Raw genomic sequence first — 17,228 nt, 5'->3', positions numbered from 1 at the left:
ATTTATTCAATGGTCCTGGTAACTTTTATGATTGTCAGAGATTTTAAACAAATGATTATCTTTGATAGAGGAATTATAAATAACAGCCTCATTCAAGAATTCCCTTCAACGTTGCCATGTTTGCCATATGCCCTTCCAGCTGAGAAACCCTGAACCTCATCAGCCTTCTTGAACCAAGGTGTCTTTCCCTGGATGCCTTACATCAGACATTTCTATAGACTTGCCTCAATTGGGACATTTCCACAGCCTAAAACCTGTAAACTTGCAATTTATTAAATTCCCCTTTTTAAAAGCCAAAAAAAAAAAAGAATACCCTTAATTCATGGCTATTGTTTGTCCACCTTCCTCCTGGTAAGTTGAGAAAAACCAAGGAAGAATGGGAAGGAAGGGATCCATAGTCTAGCACATAGCTCCTGGACCTTTGGTCTCAGTGTGGTATTGAAAGATGAAAACCAAAAGCCCTTCCTTAGAAAGGGTTCTGGGGTCAAAGCTCTAGAAACTAACTTCCTTCCAACTTTCTCCTCCCTCTGTGTGATTAACCCTCCATCTACCTAGGCTAGGAACTGTCTTTTTGTCTATTTGATATCAACCCCATATCCAATCAGTTCCCATGTCGTATTGATTCTACTTCCTAAATCTCAATTTCATCAGTCGTCTTCTCTCTAGAGAATGCTTTACCCTCAGTTCATGCAAAATTGTCCCTTACCTGGATTACCACAATGCCTCCTAATTGGGCTTCTTAGCTCCACCAGCCTGTGCCCTGCCTACCCCTCCCCACTAGTTCCCATACACACGGTCCATTCTCCAACCACTTATGTGCCTAAAGCACAAGCCTAATTGTGTCATGCCCTTGTTTAAAATCTATCTTTGACTCTTTTTTTTTTTCTCTTAAACTTCGACAGTTGCAAAAAAATAATACAAAACCTATACAGGGAACTCCAGTACTCCCCAAATACCTAGATCTACCAATTTAAAAATGTTACCAAATTTCTGAATCATTCTATCCATCTATCAATCAATTTTCTAAACATTTGAGAATAAGTTGTATACACTATACTACTTGAACACGTAAATCTTCCATATATGTTTTCTAAGTACCAGGACTTATTTAACTATTTTGAGTACAGTCATCAGGTCCAAGAACTTTAACATTTATATAAAGCTTTTAGTCTATATTCCACTTTTTTTATATGTCCCAATAATGCCCTGTGTTTGACTCTTAACTGACCATAGGTCAAGTCCAAATGTATTAATATGACTTATAAGAATGCATTATTCTGGTTGCAGCTCACCTCTTCAGGCACATTCCTCATCCCCGAGGCATATTCCACTAAGTACTAACTGAAGTATGCTTGGATTTCAGTTTAGGACACTATGTTTGCTCTGCCTCCAAGCATGTATAGTTCGCTCTCCATGACACAAACCTGGAACCAACCCTTCATCTTCTCCTACTTCATTCTCTTGCATTACAGGTTTTCAGTTTAAACCTGACTTTTTTCAAGAAAGCCTTCCTGGACCCTGATGAAAGAGTCATGTTCCCTCAGTATACCCAGTATTACACCTACTCAGGCCCATTCAGCATATAGATTCCTGGGATTCAGGTACCCAAGAATGTGGTCTAGAAGGAAAGAAGCATAGACCCCATGTGGGGTGATCCCCTTGGGCTGCAGACTGGGGATGTGGCCAGAGAGGAGTATTTCAAAGGGCAATACTGCAAGCAAGAGAAGACCTGTATTTATTTGAGAGCTTATACTTCTAGTGCATATTTGTGAGGGCATAGCACTAGCAAGCATGGACCATGAAATATTAGATTTTTTCAAAGTCCATCTGAATATATGACTCTACCTTAAAGTTTGTAGATACATCTTTCCTAGCTGACCAGCCACTGTTTATACTTCAAGACCAGGTGATGCTCTGTTCTGTTGTATTTTGGTAAGCAGTTTAACAGTGCTTATGTGTGCAGTCTTTCCAGTTAAACAGGGTTTAAGTTCTGATTTGACCTTTTACCTGCTCTGGAGCCCTGGTCAGATTGCATCATTTGCTGAATGGAGGTAATAAAATCTTCCTCCAGGGTTGTGATGAAAATACATGAGGTTGAAGTCTTTGGTAAAAGATTCAGCACTAGTAAACAGTCAATAGATCATAGTGCTGTCACCATCATCATAATCACTGTTATTATTTTTACTACTGTTGCTCTTCATTGTCCAGAACTATTGCAGTGACCTTGGGCAAACCTCAGAACCTCTCAGAACCTCAGTTTCTTCAACCATAAGATGAAGTGTTTGAAGCAAAAATAACAAGGTTCTTTCCGATTAAGAGGAGGGACTTTCTGAAGTTCCTTCTTTTCAGGTAGCATTGAAGTTGACTGCCAGGCTATGTTGTAAATTATTAGTGGAAGTTAGCTATTATTCACATAATATCACCGTGTGTTCTGTTTTAAGTAAACCTGATATATGAAATTTGGAATCTTTTTAAAAACTGTAAAACTAGATTAAAAATGCATTGTATGAAACAGGTGTTTGCTTACAGAAAGATGTGTTATAAAATTCCTTTATTCAAAGACTGTTCTCCTGCATTAAAAAATCGAATTTGATTTACAAAAAATATATTCCATTTGCTGAACATATGTAGATATTTTAAATCTTTGGAGTCTCAGAATCCTTTAAGAATTTGGTTAAAGCTATGGATTCCCTTCTCCCAGAAAAGAACATACTTGCAAAATTTGCTATTTGCCTACAATTCTCAGGGAAAGGGCTCCCTGAATCCTAATTTAAGAATCTCTGGCATAGAGCCCAAATAAAAATAAAGCCCAGAAAATGGATGTACTGAAGACATTATAGGCATTTTTAAATTCAGGCCTCCAAACATCCAACCCCTTTCAGGATTAGAGAAGCAGAGGGAACTATCGTCTATTGAAAGCTTACATTGTGTCAGGTACTGTGCTAACCAATTTATGTGCATTATATTGTTTTTTCCTTTCCAAACCAATAATAATCAGGTGTGATTTCTGATGAGAAAAATGAAGCTCAGAGAGTAAACAACTCTCCAGTGTCACATGGCTAATAAATGGTAGAAGCAAAAAATTTGAACTGGGGTTTGACTCTACACTGTGGGAAAAAAAGCTGCAAACTCTTTTACATCTCTTCCCAAGCTCCTAAATCTTTGTAAAAGAATATCACAGAAATGCCAAGATTCTTCTTCTGAGTGGAGGCTGAACTTCTCACAAAGGAATTCCCTAAACCAACGTCATGCTGATAGCCAGTCCTTCCCCTCTCTCATGTTCTATGCCATCTAGTTGGAACTGGACTGCCTTGCAGGAGTGATATGTTGCTGTTGGGGTGGGGTGGAGTGGGCTGAGAGCTTGGCTGGTTATGATGCAAACGTTCTGATCCCCAACATGATCCAGTAAAGGTTTCCAGCTGACATCTGTGTAAAAGAGTTGTCAGCCAAGGAGCAGAGAAGTGACCTGTCAGACTTAGTATGTTCCATTTGCCAAGTCTCACATGAGAAAAGTGAAGACAGGTCCCATTTGGAAATGAAGACCTGGTTCCTGAAAGATTTATTACACAAGGATCATGTTGCACAACATGTGCTATGCTTGGTAGACTTGACTCCTTCTTGCTTCATTCACATTTCACAAGTAAGCCAATTAATATCTTTAAAAAGGAAGGACTAGATCAGGTAATAAATGAATGAATGATAGAACAACATGATTCTTATTGGAATTCTATCATAGTTCTATAAGCTGATATTGACCTTTTTTAATAAACAAAGTGACCCAATACTGTGCAGAAACTCCTGAGGTTTGCACATTTAAAGACCTTATGTATTAAGGTGAAGCCCATGTCTCCATCTTCTAACCTGTCAAAGTAGAACATTGCTAGTGCGTTGAAAATAAGCTCACAAATCCATTTTTGGTTTCTAGTCATTTTAAGATATCCTATCTTATCTCAGACTTCACAGTGTATCCTAGAAAACCATGCTGTTTTCTCATGGTTTAAAGGTATGTTGAGATCTGGTATTTCATTTAGATTTTCTTCTTGATTCCCCACATAACATAGAACTCCTTCATAATGTCACTTGCTGCTAAGCATTTCAGACCTTTGTCAGTAATGAGGGAAACAGCTACTTGAGAATGTTTGGGATGAAACATGAGTATTTATGAGTAGCTGACATCTGGATTTAACATGCAATGGATGGTTTGAGAGATGTTCTAGTGTAAAACAGTATATTCTTCTGTCAGTAAGGTAGTATAGCATGTTAGTTACAAGCATGCACTCTAAGACCTAGAGTGTGTGGGTTTGAATTCCAGCTCTGCCAGTCAACTATTTTGTGACTATAGGCAAAATATAAGTCTCTGTGCTCCATTGTGTCTCTATAAAATGCAGATAACAGCAAATCTATGCTTACCTGTGTTATTTTGAAGATTAGATAACTTTACATACATGAAGTGCTTAGAACAATGTTGTCAAGTAATATATATTATATAAGTATTATCCATTGTTAAACAAATATGAAAAAGACCAAAAAATAAGTTAGTATATCCTTAATTTGGGATGAAGCTTTAAATCAATTTATTCCTACCTGTCATGAGAAAGCTCTTTCTATAACTGTTGCATTCCTTCTGTACTCATATCTCAAGTGTGAATATCAGTCAGGTCCCATGACATCTGTGGTCTGAGCATCCTTGTGTACCTGTAACTGGAAATGTGCAGCACACATTTGGTAGATTAAAGAAATAGCAACATACGCTTGCTGAAATGTATTTCACTCCAAACAGTTATTAGTGAAATATCAGTTTCTTTCAATGTTACTGACTTCATAACAACTTTGCATGTAATTATTGAATACCAAGGAAAAAGAAGAACACTAATAATATGAGGAGCCCTTGAAACCATTTGATGGTAAAAACAAAGAAGAAGCAGCAGCAGCAACATCTTCTTACTCAAAAAGCCTGGGAAAGTGTGGCCGTTCATCCAGAATACATATCGAATGCCTGCCATAGGCTTGGTACCATTCCAGAAGCTGAAGAGAGAGCACATAGATACTGTCATTGCCATCATGGAGATTATATTCTAGTGCGAGGAGATACGGAACAAGTAAACAGATAAAAGAGGATAATTTTAGAGATACGTAAGTGCCATAAGATAAATAAAACAAAAGTGATATAATAGAGGGAAGACCTCACTGAGGAGGTGATAATTGAGCTTAGATATGACTTGAACTGGGGGGAAGAAAAGTCCTGGCTGAGAGAGCAGCAAAGTCAAAAGCCTTGAGGTAAGAAATGAATTTAACATGTTTGGAACAAGAAGAGGAATCATAGATCTTGAGGGAAAGTAAGATTTGGAAAGCAAGCAGGTTCTTAATCATATGGTCCTGGTTGTTTTTATTTTGAAGTGTGGTGGGAAGCCATTAAGCACTAGAGTGATGGTCAGATTTGTATTATTAAACGGTTTGCTTGGAGAACCAAGTATGGGGAGCTTAAGTCGTCCCAGAAAGATCTGTGAAGAGCCACTAGCTGTAGCACAGACAGGTGCTGGTGACTTGGATTAGAATGTACAGTGACATGGAGAGAAATGGGAGGAATTACAATATATGTTGGAGATGGAAAACAAGATTTGTTGATATGGATGTTGGTGATAAATGAAAGGAGGAATCACATATTTTAAGTCCTTCTTTCACAGTGAAACTGTCTCCTGTCATTCTAACTTACATTTGTCTCTCCATTTGGTATAGCAATTGTTGGTTGAGCTCAGAATACATACAAGGCATGATTCCAGGTGGTTAGGATATGTTGGTGAGCAGAGTAACCATCTCTGTCTTTGGAAACTTCGTATTCTCTCCTGTACTACTTCTTGGTCTGTGCCTTGTAATTTACACTACATTTTATGTGACCTTGTGTTGGTCACATTTGTTGTTCTAGATATATTAGTTTTGTTCTCCAAATAGATAGTCACCTTCTTAAGGACAAGGGACCTTGCTTGCCCACTCTTCTGTTTACCATTATGTCTAGCTCAGTGCTGGGGGAAAGTAAAACTGACAGTGAAAACATAACTTTTTTATTGGTATCTTATTTGTAAGCTTGCCTTTAAAGAAATAAACTTGTTAAAACCAAAAATTACAATTCAGATCATTGGAAAGGCAATCATTTTTCCATTGAAAAATATAAAGTGTATTTACTCACTCAAAAATGTCTTTAAGATAAAAAAAATTTTCTTTAACATAATGGACCTCCCTCATGAATTTAATTAAAAGTTTAACAGGTTGTTATGTATTTATTAAGAGATGAGGTAAAAGAACTGTAACTAAAGTATCAGAGGCCTTAGTCAATTTTAAAGTAATCTAAACTGAAGACAACGGAGCTAAAATTTGGAGTTTTAAGCCAAAAAAGGAATTAATATCTGACATATAAAAATTCAAATATATAGATAACTTGATAGAGGACTTCCATTTGCTACATTTGAAGTTTGCAATTGACTATTTTAAGATGATACTTTAACCAGATCACAGGCATCCTGGCAATAAAAAGTCATCATTTGAGTGGTTCAGTGTTAGAATGCTCCCCTTTCAGGAGGGAGACCTGGGTACAATTCCCAGACCATGTACACACATCCTGTCCCCCCTTCAAAAAAAAAAAAGTTAAAGCAAAAAGTAATCATTTGAAAATGCAAGAAAATCAGATTCTGATTATGGCTTTCTGAGTATTTCTTGAAATATTAAGAAAAAAAACATAGTCATGGTTTTCTGCCTTGCAAGAAAGGATGTATATCTTCATAAAAACTTATAGGATATTCAGTCCTTTTCAAGACCCTTATAATAATGTTGACATTTAGGTGTTGTTTCTAGTCTAATACTCTATCTAATATAGGCATCCTGTGTGTTAATTAAGCTTTTGAGGACTATTCCAGAAACTCAATGACCATTTATGACTTTGTTTCTATGAAATATTCTTCTGAGTTCTAGAATTCTGACTTTAAAACCAAGGTTTGGAGCCCATCCCATTATAAGAAGTGCTCTTACATTTGTATCTGTAATTCTTATAATCTGTTTATTCTTTGAAGATCATAACTTTGAATGGGAAAGAAAACCTTTAATCGGATGGTATGCAGCAAGCAGAACAGCTCTTATAATAAAAATGCAGATGCCTTTCTTCTCTACCTTATTTATTCATTCAACACACATTCACACATTTATTGAGCGTATTTTCTGGGCAAGGCACTGTGTTTGGGTTTATAGGCAAGCAGCAGAAAATCAAGTCTGGTCTGTAACCCCTTGGGGAAGAAAACCACACAAAAATAATAGAATGTCTTAAGTATTCTAAGAGAGGTGTAAATGCAAGGTATTGCTTCAGAGGAGAGCACACTACTTTCCTCAGAGGAAATTAGGAAGATTTCCTGGAAGAAATGGCACTTAAAATGCCAGTTGAAAGTGGAGTTCATTTGAAAGAGGACAGAAAAGGAAAGGCATCCTGCAAGGCAGGTACACCATGAACAAAGTGACAGAAGTAAGAAAGTATGTATGTTTGAGAACCAGCAATACTTAAGTCAGTGGACATTTCTGGAGCAACTACCAGGATGAAGCCTGCCTAAGGGGCCAGAGGCAGAAAGAGAAAGGACATGTGGATCTTGTCCTTAAGGAAGAATTCAGTTTAGCAGATCTTAGAAAATATGAGAAAACATTTTCACTTAAGTTTGGGGATAGTGATGGATGCAGAACTAAGTTCTTGAGTTGTATTCTGTGGTGTAATGTCTTTGTTGTTGGTAATGATAATGCTTATCATTTACTAACTCCTTCAGTATTCTAGGCATTGTGGTAATAATATTCATGCATTATTTCCTTCAGTTCACCTCATGAGATTTGATTCCCATTTTATCCCTACTGTTCAACTAAGAAAATGCAGGTTTAACAAGTCAATTAATTCATTTAATGTGGCCCAGCAGAGTAGAGATTTTAACAGGTGTGTTGAATTTCAGAGCCTGTAACTCACTAAAGGGAGCCATGGAAGACATTTGAATAGGAAAATGACTGATTTAAACTGTCCTTAAGAATTCATTTGACTCTAAGGGGAATACATTAATTAAAGGATTATGCTAGTGAACAGCTAATGAGAACCCAAATAAAGACAGTGGTAATGGGTATGAAAAGGGGAAGGATGTGGCAGATGTCATGAAGAAAACAACTTGAGAGAAAGGAAGAGGAAGAAGTCAAATACAGCTTCAGATTTTAGAGTCCGCATATCTGGAAAATTGTTAATGCCCAATATTGAAATAAGGCATCAGAGGAGGATCATCCCTTAGGGAAACAGAAAGGGTGTGAAAGTAGCTAGACTGAGTAGTTTAATTTTTTGCAAGTTGAAGTGCCATTGGGATATACAGGTTGAGGTGTCCAGCAGGTAGTTGGAAATGCAAAAGCTAAACTTAGAAAAGAGACCATTTAGAAATAGAATAAGATTGTACCAACAGTACGTAAGTCAAGGAGGACTAATAAAGGCCCTCAAAAAACATAGTTTAATTAGACTGGAAAATCAGAAGTCAGATTGAAGGGTTTATGAAGTGAGGGCATGGTAAAAAAATGAAAAAAGGAAGTGTAGGCTACTTACTCTAAATGGAGTTGAAAGCTAAGGGAAAGGAAAGAGAAGATGGTAGACTAAAAGGGTAGCAGGAATGAAGAAAGTGTTTTGTTTTTCTTTAAGAATGGAATGACTGAAGGAAGATGGAGTAATTGATGGAACGGATGGGACTGTATTAACTCAAGGGCATGGATGATAGTTTAGCCGGGGTAATGGGCGCCTGGCCGCCTTCTGATTCATCCAAACTCTAACCTGTGCTTCAGATTACTACTCAAATGCCAGTTCTCAGACATTTGAGCTTTTTTAAAAAATATATTTTTACTGAAAAATCTTTACACACATACAGTCCATACGTGGTATACAATCAATCATTGGCTCACAGTATCATCACATAATTGTGTATTCATCAAACCGTGATCATTTTTAGAACATTTGCATCACTCCAGAAAAAGAAAAGAAAAAACTTATACATCCGATACTCTTACCTCTCCCTCTTGTTGACTACTAGTATTTCAACCTAAAAAAATTGGGTAGATTGCATTTGAGCTTTACTTCTCCCATAGTTTCTTCCATAGAAACTTAAATGTTCCTTCTTCTGGTCTACTGTTCTTAGTACATACATGCATCATGGACCAATGGTCCATGTCAAATATTAGCATGTAACAGTATCACCTGGAGGGCTTATAAGACACAGTTTGCTGGACCGCATCTCAGATTTTGTGATTCTGGAGAGAGGCGTGGGGGTTTGCAGTTCTAACAAGTTCTCAGGTGATGCTTCTCTGTAGGCTATGTTTCGAGGACCCCTTAACTAAGCTAAGAATATGAGAGCTACAAATAAAAGGCTTCAGAATTTGCAGATGTACTAGTGCAGGACCTGGAAATGTTCTAGAAAAAGACTCCAAGAATCAGGCGTGATTTAAGGGCAAACAAAAAAGGATGGAATATTTTGCCTCACTCCCAGAAAGAAAAATACTTTAAAGGCAGTATATAGCAATCCCTACAAAGCAAAGAGGTTTCTTAGGGAAGGCTAAATAGGTGGAGATTGAAAAAAAAAAAAGATGCAAGAGCCATAGCCCTGACTATGATTTTATTTTAATTGTATGCGAGCCAGAACTGCACAGTTGTTATTTGGAGGGAAATAAATGTAGAGTTAGCATGCTATGTGCTATTCATAATGCTGTTTCATCATTCATAACTTAAAAGAGATCTTTGGGCCTGGAGAAAGGCACCATTTCTAAGAGCTGGTTTTAGAATTATCATTTTGATTGCTGCATCTAACTATTCCCTTATGTTTACCTGTCTCTAATAGTTACTTGAGCAAGTCTGATATAGGCAGCAATATCAGATCTCTGAATTTGGAGAGGTATAACTTGTCCTGTATGTCACTGAAGTTATTATTGATTGTGGCTGGCCTTTGAACTAAGTTACACAACCAAAGGTGCAAAATCCTTCTGACATTTCAAATATCATTCATTTCAAGTTTCTTTCATTCAGTCAAATACCCGCTAAGCTAGCTCATCAGTATCAATGACAGTCAGCTTAGCATGAGCAAAACAACCCAGCAGTAATAGCTACATGTACTCTGTAACACAAATTTATCAGAGGCCTTATTCTGATCACATGATCAGATGACACTAGATGAAGAGTGAAATTAGTTGGGCATATGAATGTAAATAACATATCATTTTAGTTCCAAGCCTAAACAGCTGTTAATTTCATTCTAATTATAACCCCTATAACTGAAATTAGGTTTTTGAGTTGAGATGCATAAATATCCCTATTGATATTATCAACATCAAATTGTCACCTCCTTTAGCCTTTTTAAATTATATCTTTGAATCTTTATTTAAAACCTAAAAAATCCACAGGAAGGAAAATAAATTCTTCTGGTCTAATAGTATGCAAATAAATTATTCTGAACTAACAATATAAAAGTTCATGGTTTGAGAACAGAATCCTTTTAGAAATTAGAATTTTATAATAAATATTTAGGGGCCCATCTAGAAAAACAGTCCCTTCAAATCTAAGTGATATTGAAAATTTCAAATTATAATAAATAGATATTTTATGAAAATGGAATGACTTTGTTGGGGGACTTAGGGAGACAGAAGTCAGGTTTCTTGATATCATTTTTACCATACAGAGGGGTAGTTTCTGTTTAGCTGGGAGATATTTAGAAAAATTACATGAAAAAAAGTAACTTGTCAGTCTTTTAGGATATATTTGGTTCAGTGTCGTCAGAAGGTAGTCTGCCCTCTCCCTGGAATCAAGTTGCAAACACTATCCTCAATAGTAATTAGAGCTAAGCGGCAATTATTGGACGTATGATTTGTTCAGGCGCATTGCCTGTCGGCTGTTTCCTAGCACCACATTTCACAGGAGCACCAGGTTGAAATGATGGAATTATTTATCTCTAAATGTAATACCTCATACAGTGCTCGAATACAGAAGTGAACGTGGACTGTAATCTTAAAAACGCAGGTAAGCATTGCTGACTGATCAGTATTTACACCTCAGGGAACTTTTTCATGAAGTATGTGATAGAAATATAAAATAGTTAAAATCAGTTTTGGGAAAAGAGAAAAGTTTCAGAATGAGGACAAATAGAATTTTCTAATTTCATGACTCCCCTGTCCAATATCATATCGGTTTCAGCAACCTGTTTTTATTTAATGGTAATCTTGAGTCATTTTGCTAAATATAATGATGTGTCTGATTTCCCATATTTCCTTTATCTTTATGAACTACTGTTCCTTTTTCTTTCAAATTTTGCCTCAAAGTAACTACTTGGCTAAAATGAGTTTTGTGTTTAATCCAAGTATGTCAAAACCTTCTCTCCTTTTTCTGTTCTATTCAGAATGTATATTTAAGCTGATGATTGTACATGTTCAGGAATCCACATTCGGATTGACAGAATGGTGACTGGTAGCCTGTAATAAAACTGAGTGCCATGGGTGATTTGCACTCTTACTTATCACGTGATTTTTATGATGAGCACATTTCAAGTTTTTAATATTCCATCTAGTTCAAACCAAAATCTAATGGCTTCAGGTTTGCATAAACCTTTGGGCTTTAGATTAGAAATCTCTCTGAAAACCAGGTAAATTTAAGTTTTTAAGAGGGAGCATTGTCTGTTATGAGAATAGGTGTATTTTTTTATTATATCTACAATACATACTTGAGAAATTCTTGTTTCTATTTTAATGGTTCCACTTTGTTTTTCCCCACCTAAGAAATCCTTCTTCCTTTAATTTGCCAGTTGTAAAACATGAATAAATATTACTTTTAGGAAAAGACATAGACTCTCTTGGCACTATTTGTATCTTTATATCTCCTAGCCCTCAGTAGAATTTCAAGTGGTTTGGAAAGTATTGAAAGAGCCTCCACTTCTTTTATTCCACCTTATTGGAGGATTAGAAGTATAAGTACTGAGGATTCATCTGGATCTTGCAAGAAATGAGCATATTAAAGCCTATGTGCATTAATGTGCATTAATTTTTCCATGATGTGTGATCTCTTAACAATGTTATTCAGTGTAGTTATCACAATAAACTAACAACTGATTTTGAAAGAAAATTCATTCTGATCTTGGGGCTATCATTGGCTTCATTTTATGTTTGCTTTGTCTTGGAATTATTTATCCCTGAGCACATTTCTTTCATCAAAAAGAGTGGGAAGATCATAAGCCATTTAATAGTATTGAAATCTATTTAATTTATGTAAAAGCACTATCCCCAGTGAAAAGTGATAGTATATATATATCCTAGGATACTGATGACAAATTTCTTTAAAAATGTACCATTAAATTCTGTGGTAGATTTAAGTTCTTAATTTGTCCTACTCCATCACACATATGGCAGATACCATTGTGTGAGCACGTAAAAACAATTCTCTGCTCTTGCAGCTGACATGTCTACTGGAGACACAACCAGAGATATGACCTAATTTAATTGTTACATCTTGTCACAGGGACAAACTTGTCTGGAAACTAGCATAATCTTGCTATTAATCTTTTGACTTATAGAAGCAAATATTGAAAAAGAAATTATACAGTATAGCTTGAAAACATGGCAAATGACATAGTTTATGAGTACTTTCTTGTTTCCTGGCAATATTGTGGCGAGAGAGTGACATCGATATAGACAAAAACAGATACATACACTCGGAGACAGAACACAGACACACAGAGACAGACACACATGCACATAAAAGAGAAAGACAGAAACAGAGAGAGATGCCAGAGACATGAGAAAGACAAGAGAGAGGGAGACTAGAAAGACAAGAGAGAGGGATTAGAGAGAGACAGAAAAAGTGTGAGAGAAAGAAAGATGCAAATTGGTCAAAGTTTGAAAATATTTTGCTGTTTTGGAATTTAGATTCCTTTCACGTTTCCTTTAGCTGAAAACATCCTTTATGAAGTTAAATACATTGAACATTAGGTCCATTTTTATGAATTGTTTACTTTCTTTTGTGTCCTTTAGAGCAAAGGGAGCTTAAAAGGATGTTTGAAGTCTAGAATAGACCAAGAGTCAAAATAAATGTTCTTCTAAAAGGAAATATTTCTGTTCCTCTGTTGCCTTATAAAGCAAATCATTCAAAAGGAACATGAGTCAAACACCCCTAAAGAGAGGGATAGAAAAATCAAAGGTGATGGCAGAATTATACAGAGAAGATTGGATTTAACAGATGACTATGATTGCTGAGTCATTAAATTGATATCTCTTTTAGTCTCTAGTATCTTAGAGCAGCTAGAAATGAAAGCCTAAAATTGTAGAATTGTAACTCATGTCAGAATCTGAAATATGTTCTACAACTGATTGTGGTGCTGTGCTTTGAAATTTATTGCTTTTTTGTATCTATATTATTTTTCACAAAAAAGAAAAAAAAAAGTAGATTGTGATGATAAAAAAAAATATCTATGCCTTCTAGCCTGCTATGTTCTGGAGCAGCTAGAAGGAAAAATCTGAGAGGATCACATGGTAGCCCATGACAAACTGGGATCTGTCCTGTAACTACTTGTTAATGAGTGCTTTGAAAACTATTGCTTTTTTATTTCTTTGCTTTGTATATATATTATGTGAAAAATAAGCAGTGCTATTGTAAACAGAAATGGACAGATGTGAGAGAAAACAATTTCAAAATAAGTGATAAAAAGAGAATTAAAGAAGTTTGCATTACAAAAAAAGGAAAATGAGTGTTATGATTAAATTCTCTAGTTTTCATATGTCCCTTTATTAAGAGATCACTGTATCTTTGACTTATGGTGTCCATTGAGGGAGTGGTGAGAGTGAGAGGGAGTCGTTTGGGAAGCAACAATGAAATTCCATATAAGAAAAACTGGTACAAAGTCAGTATAATAGTACAAGAATAAGCATGATACACAGGGACAGGGGCAGTCATTTATGATGAATCACTTCCAATTCCTTGGGCATTCATTCAGGTGCCTTATCAGATGCTGTTCTGCATATCACTAGTGCCCCAGAAGCTGCCTGCATGGCCAAAGCAAGTAACATCAATTTCTAGGATGTCAAGACAGTGGCAGAGTTCCAAGAAACTGGGTCAGGGATTGGCCTATTCTGTTAAAAACCTGCTAAAGACCCGTTGGAGTACACGCATCCATGCTGAGTCACAGGACACTCCATCGTTCTCAGGAAAGGACAAGAGTCATACCATTTTTGTCTCCCAGTTGACTAGCTCTTTTGTTTTGAAGGAATCAGGTGCCTTGCTTAACTAGGTTCCTGCTTGTATGGCTTTTCTCTGTTCTACTTCATTTTGTATGGATTTCTGACATGGGAAGAAAAGGAAGAAAATCATTTTAAGAGTGAGATATTAGGAAATTCCAAATAAGAAATTGCCGCTAGTTCTAGTTGACTGCAAAAGTAAACTAAGCTCACCACTTGCCTTCACTTTCCACATCCTACCTCCCCCTTTTCTCATCCTAGCCCCACCTCCAAACCCCATTACTCACAGTCTCTGCTTACCCCATCCTTGGCATTACCAGTTTAGTCACCGCACACCTGGTTTCTATAGGGATGGAAGCCTGGCTTTCATGATGCTTGTACAGCAACACTGGCTGCCAGGCTGGAGCCATGCCTGCTGCTCTGTGGGGAAAGTGGACTTTTTTACTGATGGAAGGTCAAGAGTGCCTCTTCTATAATGGTCACCATGATTATAATACTCCACCAGGATTTTTCCTGAATGCTGTATAAGGCAATGTACTTGTGGCCATGGATACACATTAAAAAAACAGTTTTTACTGTTCCTGTTTGTTACCAAAATGTGGTTTCTGGGGATACATTACTCTTTCTTTCTTTTTAACATTTTTTTAACATTGGTAACATTTTGAATAGCTTTGAAATGTTTGGTTAATATTTAAGCTAAGGAAAGCTAATAAAGTGGGAGTAGAGCATTCTAGCAGAGCAAATATTAACTCTGTTTCTTTAAATCGAGTAAGCTTCTGGGGGAAATATCTTTTTAAAAATAATTACTATTCCTCCCCCCACCCTCTCCTTTTGGCTCTTAAATGCAAATAGCCTAGACACTAAATGTAAGAACAGAAATTCTCAGAAACTAAGAGGGAAAAAAGAAAAAAACCATTTTGTATCCTGCAGCTAGAACTTATAGCAGCAGCTTGGTGCACTGACCTCCTGACGTGCTGCATCCAGCCTCCTTTAGCCTGGCCCTTTGTGTGAATTGCAGAGAGGGCTACAGACAGAGCCAGAGGGCTAAACAGCCCTGATGCTTTGATCTGCTCAGATGGAAGGCCACTTACCATTGCTTGGAAAAAATGTGTCTTTTCAGATAGTAAATTGTTGCAATTCTGATGGTCCTTCAATATAAAAACCACCAACACAAATGTGAGTATGCCTCCTGTTATGACACTACTTGAATTAAGCTATATGGATCCAAACAATATTGTTAAAAGCATTAATGGTCATTGTTAGTCTCTTTTTTTCCCCATTGGAAATATTAAAAGAATTATTTAAAGTGAGATGTTGTGATTACTCTTTGGCCATTCTTTAACATAGGAAAAATGTTGACTCAGCCCCCACCAGCATTTCTTTCATTTAATTTGTTTTTGCCATTGTTCATGTTGATAAAACATTAAAATTAAAATCTCATTTAAAATACCAATACTTTCTTCCAAATTTCAGTTGGAATAAAACAGACCAAATACTAACCTACTTAATTTTTAAAGAAGATAATGGCCACAATATATGATTCTTGTACATCTTTAACTGTACAGACTTTATTCTAAGCCATATCCCTGGGTAGTGAGTCCATTAGTCAGGTACCCTGCTGAATTATGCTTCCCTAACCCCCTCTTCTCATATAAAATGAAGGGGGTTGTGTAGATTTGTAAATTAATGTCTCACCTCTAATATTTTATAAAATATAATTCCTCTAGAAATTTTCAGTGACTCGACAAACAGTAATTGCCTTGCCTAGGAAAGTTTGTATTTTTTGGAAGGTTCTTAAAATAAGACATAATTCTACCCTGCTTTTAGGTCTTTAGCATGCTGTAAAGGGAGAGCAGTCCAACTCGGTAACAGAAGGAAGCTTCAGACCTCATGAATGCATATTGTTCCCATAGACCAGAGTCATTGGACAAATGTAGCTTAGGATCATCTCTCTAGGACTTTTTGCCAGAAAATGTCATCAAGCTGCTTGTGACCTCCAAATCTGTCCCTGACCTTAGATAATTTTAGTAAAGCCCTGTCGAGAAAAGTTTGGCTTCTCTAAAGACTTAGTAATTTAGGAACTAAGCACGTGACATTCTCTTTAATAAGTCAAGTGTATTAAAAGCTATTTTTAAAAAATGAGAACATTTGTTAGAGCCCTGGTTTCCTATCACTGAATTTCTTTTCTTGCATGGGCATGCTTAATACCAGTTGATTACAAGTTATGAAACTACAACAAAACAAAAATGTTTTAAATTCATCTTAAAGAAGACAGTGAGTGCTCAAGATGCTTCGTTGACCACATAAATTTACTTGACATCTGAAATTATTAGAGATTTTTTTAGTGCTACTTTACAACTTAGGGAGTTTGTCATGTTTAACCAAACTATAGTTTGTACTATATAGTTATATATTTATTTACTATATAGTAAATAAATCTTACCCATTTTTTTCTAATATTAGAATAAAAGACACTCACCATATGAGCAAAGTTATGGTATAAATGAGTAACCACTTGACTGTAGATATTCTGTTACCACAGCATCAGAAAAGCCATTCATTGCATCTTAGTGGTGGATTCATTGTTTTGTGTAAAAGCTGATGTATATACTACTAAACCCAAAGGATACTGTAGCTTAAAACCTATCATGATGTGGTTTCTTGATCCAGCCCTTCATTATTGCTTGTAAACATCAGCACGGTGCTCAAAAAGATTTCTTTTTAAGTGAAACATTTTGCTAAGATGCTGCTCAGGCAGCTGCTGTTGGAACTCTTTGGAAGGAACCCTCAACTGCCCCAAGAGAGACTCAGGCACAGAACTGCCAGTTGTTAAGGTTATTTAGACTCACGGTTCTAGATACAGAGATCCAGTCTCTGGCAACACTGGATTCTATGACAGTCTTCTCCATCCATTGCCTAAATCAAGCAAAGCATCAGTGTTAAACGGACCTTTTGGTTTCTTACAAATCATTTGGAAC

General features: G+C 36.4%; 1 protein-coding gene and 1 long non-coding RNA gene across 30 annotated transcripts in view; one reads left to right on the top strand and one right to left on the bottom strand.

Annotated features, from left to right (window-relative positions):
• Positions 1–14,923, bottom strand: part of LOC143677826 (uncharacterized) — a 132,143-nt gene extending 117,220 nt beyond the window's left edge. For 2 of the 6 annotated variants that reach the window (XR_013172909.1, XR_013172905.1), the window contains exons 1-3: positions 14,538–14,912; positions 14,240–14,353; positions 4,585–4,701 (exon numbers count right to left, since the gene is read on the bottom strand). This is a non-coding gene — a long non-coding RNA (uncharacterized LOC143677826). Of the gene's footprint in view, positions 1–4,584; positions 4,702–14,239; positions 14,354–14,537 lie in introns of all 6 variants that reach the window. The other 4 variants (XR_013172907.1, XR_013172906.1, XR_013172908.1 and 1 more) reach the window with 4 other exon arrangements.
• ZNF385B (zinc finger protein 385B) overlaps positions 1–17,228 on the top strand; it is a 479,275-nt gene that overhangs the window by 364,947 nt on the left and 97,100 nt on the right. For 2 of the 24 annotated variants that reach the window (XM_077154336.1, XM_077154335.1), the window contains exons 1-2: positions 14,607–14,704; positions 15,371–15,426. The exons of 21 other annotated variants lie outside the window; for them this stretch is intronic. In XM_077154336.1, the coding sequence (XP_077010451.1) occupies positions 15,393–15,426 (34 nt within the window). In that variant the 5' untranslated portion in view covers positions 14,607–14,704; positions 15,371–15,392. Of the gene's footprint in view, positions 1–14,593; positions 15,427–17,228 lie in introns of those variants that run through there. One more of the 24 variants, XM_077154339.1, reaches the window with a different exon arrangement.

Source organism: Tamandua tetradactyla, chromosome 3, assembly GCF_023851605.1.
Source record: "Tamandua tetradactyla isolate mTamTet1 chromosome 3, mTamTet1.pri, whole genome shotgun sequence".
In the NCBI taxonomy this organism is placed as follows: domain Eukaryota; kingdom Metazoa; phylum Chordata; class Mammalia; order Pilosa; family Myrmecophagidae; genus Tamandua; species Tamandua tetradactyla.
The sequence above is the reverse complement of the archived record's forward strand: the minus strand, read 5'-3'. Positions and strand labels throughout refer to the sequence as shown.